This window comes from Athene cunicularia, unplaced genomic scaffold (genome assembly GCF_003259725.1).
Source record: "Athene cunicularia isolate RWA unplaced genomic scaffold, athCun1 chrLGE22_part1, whole genome shotgun sequence".
NCBI classification, from domain to species: Eukaryota; Metazoa; Chordata; class Aves; order Strigiformes; family Strigidae; genus Athene; species Athene cunicularia.
The window spans coordinates 122808-127025 of NW_020799534.1; the positions used below are offsets into that span (position 1 = coordinate 122808).

At 65.4% G+C, this 4218-nt stretch overlaps 1 protein-coding gene across 1 annotated transcript in view; it reads left to right on the plus strand.

Moving 5' to 3' along the window:
• The window catches only part of RAPGEF3 (Rap guanine nucleotide exchange factor 3), a 9994-nt gene extending 7122 nt beyond the window's left edge, over positions 1 to 2872 (plus strand). Inside the window, 6 exon segments of the mRNA XM_026867662.1 lie at positions 69 to 119; positions 243 to 330; positions 463 to 527; positions 782 to 836; positions 929 to 1000; positions 1549 to 2872. Of these exon segments, the coding sequence (XP_026723463.1) occupies positions 69 to 119; positions 243 to 330; positions 463 to 527; positions 782 to 836; positions 929 to 1000; positions 1549 to 1667 (450 nt within the window). The 3' untranslated portion in view covers positions 1668 to 2872.
• The last annotated feature ends 1346 nt before the right edge of the window (positions 2873 to 4218 follow it).

Below are 4218 nucleotides of genomic sequence, written 5' to 3' on the forward strand. Positions count from 1 at the left end.
TAGATCTGGGGGGTCTCTGGGAGCGGGAGAGCCGGGGGCCCAGCACCAGTGACCCTCCCCGTGCGCAGAGGCTGCCCCACAAGATCCGGAAGCTGCACGCGGCGCTGGAGCGGATGCTGGTGAGCGCAGCCCCTTCCCGCCCTGTATCCCCCATCCCGGCGGGGGTCCCCTGCCCCCATGGTGGGCAGCAGCCAGGGCTGGGTCCCCGCCTGCCCCGCGCTGAGCTCCCGCTCCGTCCCCAGGACCCGTCGTGGAACCACAGGGTCTATCGCCTGGCCGTGGCCAAGCTGAGCCCCCCCATCATCCCCTTCGTGCCTCTCCTCCTCAAAGGTGGGTACCTCGCCTTGGGAGCTGCGGGGCCTTGGGCGGGGGTGACGGGGACCCCATTGGCCACATCCAGCCCTCCCCGGGGACCAGGGAGCCAAACCTGATCCCTAAACCTGTCCCCCCACCCCTCCCCAGACATGACGTTCATCCACGAGGGCAACCGCACGCTGGCCGAGAACCTCATCAACTTTGAGAAGATGGTGAGTGGGGTGGGTTGGCTCCCCGTGGACCCCCACCTTGGGGGGGGGACCCATTGTCGTGTCCCCCCCGTCCCCTGGGATGCACATCCCGAGCATCTCCGTGGCATTAGCGCAGCCGGGACCCCCGGCCGTCCCCTCGCGGCGGGCACGGGGTAGCCACAGCCGCCACTGAAGCCGGAGGGGACTGTGTTTTACCAGCCTGGGAGCAAAGTGGGGCCAGGTGACAGCAAGTGACCTTTGTGCATTGCCCACAGCACATGATGGCAAAGACCGTGCGTGTCCTGCAGCGCTGCCGGGGCCACGCGCATGGTGAGTGCTCCCGGGTGGGGGCAAGGACGGGGCCGGGCACCGGCGCTCCTCTGGGGACAGGGGCTGAGCTCCTGCTCTCTGTCCTCGCCCAGCTCCCCTCTCCCCGCTGCGAAATCGCTCCCCGCACCGGCCGGAGGACCCCAAAGCCGTCAGGATCTCCACGTGTACGTCTGGGGTTCAACCACCTGCCCCCCGACCCCTGTGCTGGGAGATCCCCACCCCTCGGGGCTACGCGGGGCCAGCCCAGGAGAGCTTGCACCCACTGTCCTTGGGCAGGGGGGGTCCCACGGGGGCATCCTGAAGGCATCAGCCTGCCTGCAGGGGGGTGGAAGTGTGTCCAGGGAGGTGATGGAGGGGATCCATGAGCTCAGGGAGGGGTAATGGAGGGATCCGTGAGCTGAGGGAGAGGTGGTGGAGGAAACTGTGAGCTGAGGGAGAGGTGGCGGAGGGATCCATGAGCCCAGGGAGAGGTGATGGAGGGGATCTGTGAGCCCAGGGAAAGGTGATGGAGGAGACTGTGAGCTGAGGGAGGTGAGGGAGGGATCCATCAGCCAAAGCAGCGGCAGCAGAAGCAGATCAGTGAGTCTGACAAGAGACAGGGAAGGGGGATCCATGAGCCGAGCCCGCAGTGATGGAGAGGGTTGGCAAGCGGAGCCGGAGGCGATGGAGGGGGATCAGTGAGCCCAGCCCTGACCCCGGCTCTCCCCCGCAGGCTCGGAGCAGTCCCTGAGCGTGCGGAGCCCCGTCTCCACCTGGGCCTACCTGCAGCACCTGAAAGCCATCGACAGTCAGAAGGAGCTGCTGCGGCTCTCCCGCGACCTCGAGTCCTGACCGGGACGGAGGGGCCGGAGCGGGCCCGGAGCAGGGATGCGGCAGCCTGTCTGCTGGCAGCGGGGCAGCCCCGTGGCTCCGCTCCCGGTAACACCGGGCATGGGGCTGTGCTGGAGCCGGCCCAGAGCAGCCTCTGCTCAGCCACGCCGCCGGCACCGGTCCGGCACCACCGGGCAGCCGGGAGCCCCCCGGGGCTGTGGGCAGGCGAGGGCCACGGACAGCGGAGTGAGCAATAGAGGTATTTTTGTATGCGAGGCTGCACTCCCCTTTCTTCTCCCTGCAGCAGCCTGGATTCACTCCCTGCACCAGCCCGCGGGGGAAGGAGCCCTGGGTGCCCCCCAGTGCTGCCCGCCCCGGAGGTGCTGGGCTGGAAGACACCCCTTCCTCCTGGAGGGACTCAAGCCAGAGCATCCCCATGAGCGGGGAGCACCACGCCTGCCTCCATCGGGGTGCAGGCACCCAGGCTGAGCTCAGGGTCCGGCTCATGCTGCGGTGCTGCCCCGTGGGTCCCGGGGGCAGCCCCAGGTCCCGTGTGTCCCATGGGAGGTGCTGGCTGCATCCCCTGTCCCAGCCTCTGGGAGCTGCACGACCCCAGCAGCCACAGGAAAAGTATTTTGATCCCCCCCCCCAGGACTGTCGGGGCTTAAACCAGGCCGTGCTGCCCAACCTTGGGCTAATCGCAGCCTTCTCCGTGCCTCGGTTTCCCCACATGGGTCGGGGCAGGACTAGCCACGTACAGCCGTGGCACGGGGGCAGGACATCAGCCCTCACGGGAGGAAGCTGCGGTGGCCTCGTGATGGGGACGGTGACCTGCTCCGGCCGTTCCCAACCCGTGACCGGTTGCTGCTGGGCCGTGTTTGGGGGTTTGAAGGAGCTCTTTGACGCAGGCAAAGCTGACGGACCGCAGGGGTGGGGACCCCCCTCCCCCTGAGCATCTCTGTATGCACACAGAGCACTTTTAGCAAGAACCTTCCCAACGCTCTGAGCAGGCCAGGATGAAGCTACGGGGTTCGGGGGAGACAACACGCTCGCAGGGGACCCGCGGAGGTCTGTGCCCCAGCCAGGACTCCATGGAGCCACAAGCCACCCCACACACACACATCCTTGCCCCGCTGGGCTCCAGGGGACCAGAGCGCTGCTGCACTAATTGCTCTTTTCGATCTCGCTGCGGAGATGAACGGGTTGCTTCAAATAAAAGTCCCCATCACCCCTAAATAATGTTTCGAGCGATTCAGCCAGCTGTGAGATGGGATGGGGGTTCTCTGCAGCTCCCAGCACCGCGTCCACCCCAGGACCCGCCCGTGCAAAGCTCGGCTTTGCAGTTCTCCGCAGGGTGGCGGCTGGCCGTGCCCCGTGGGGACCGGGTTTTGATACGTGGCATCTCCCAAGTTTCTAACTTGCGTGGTCCCAGCAGCGTGTGCGTCCAGGCACGCCGGGGCAAAGCAGAGCAGCGATTCCTTGGCATCGGGACCCAAATCGGGCAGCTGGGACCTCCTGTAGAGAGACTTTTCCCAGGATGGCTGCCCTGGAGGAGCGGAGGAGCCTTGACATGAGAGTTCAAGTGTGGGGAAAGAAGGGTTAAACTAAAGGGGAGGTTTAGACGGGACATGAGGGAAAAATGTTTCACCAAAAGAGGGGTCAGAGAGGGGAACAGGCTGCCCAGGGAGGTGGGGGGGAGTCCCCATTCCTGGGGGGGTTTAAGGGCCGTTGGGATGAGCTGTGGGGGGATTTGGGGTAGGGGAGAACTTTGTAGAGTCGGGCTGAGGGTTGGACTCGGTGATCCCGAGGAGCTTTTCCAACCTGAAGGATTCTGTGACTCCGTGAACCAGAGCTGCACATTTTCCAGATGTTTCTGGGCCTGCGCATTCCCCCCAGGCCACAGGCTGGACGTGTCTCGGGGCTTTCCCTTCCTTGGCTGCAGGCGGGATGCTGGCCCGGTCGGAGAAATCTGCACTCGAGGGGAAAACTTGTCCCTTGTCTGGTTTTCCTGGTGCAGGCTGTGAAGCGCATCCCGTTGGGGAGCTCACCACCGCAGCCCCCAGGCCTGCACCCTCCACAAGCTGCTTTCCCTCCGAGCCCGAGCGTGAAGGTCCAGCCCCACCAGAAATTCCCATGGAGCCACAGAAGCCCCGCGATGGCCCGAGGATGAGGGGAAAACCTGAAGAAATATTCTGGAAAAGGACAATGAGTCCGGAGGGGTGGTGGAGAGGAGGATGGCGATGAAGCTTGGTGTGGGGCAGTCCAGGAAACGCTGGACTGTGCAAAAACGCGGCTGGAGAGCGGCGTCCTCGCGCAAGGCGATGGGTGGGTGAGGGTGCGATGCAAGGGGAGAGATCTAACGGCACCGTTGGGCACCGGAGCGAGCGTGGCTGCCCGGACTCCCGGCTTCCTCTCCCGCATCCCAGGGTTGGCTCTGCGGGCTCAGAGCCTGGGCAGTGCCCGTCCTCTCCCTCTCCCTCTCCCTCTCCCTCTCCCTCTCCCTCTCCTCTCCATCTCCATCTCCCTCTCCATCTCCTCTCCCTCTCCCTCTCCCTCTCCATCTCCTCTCCCT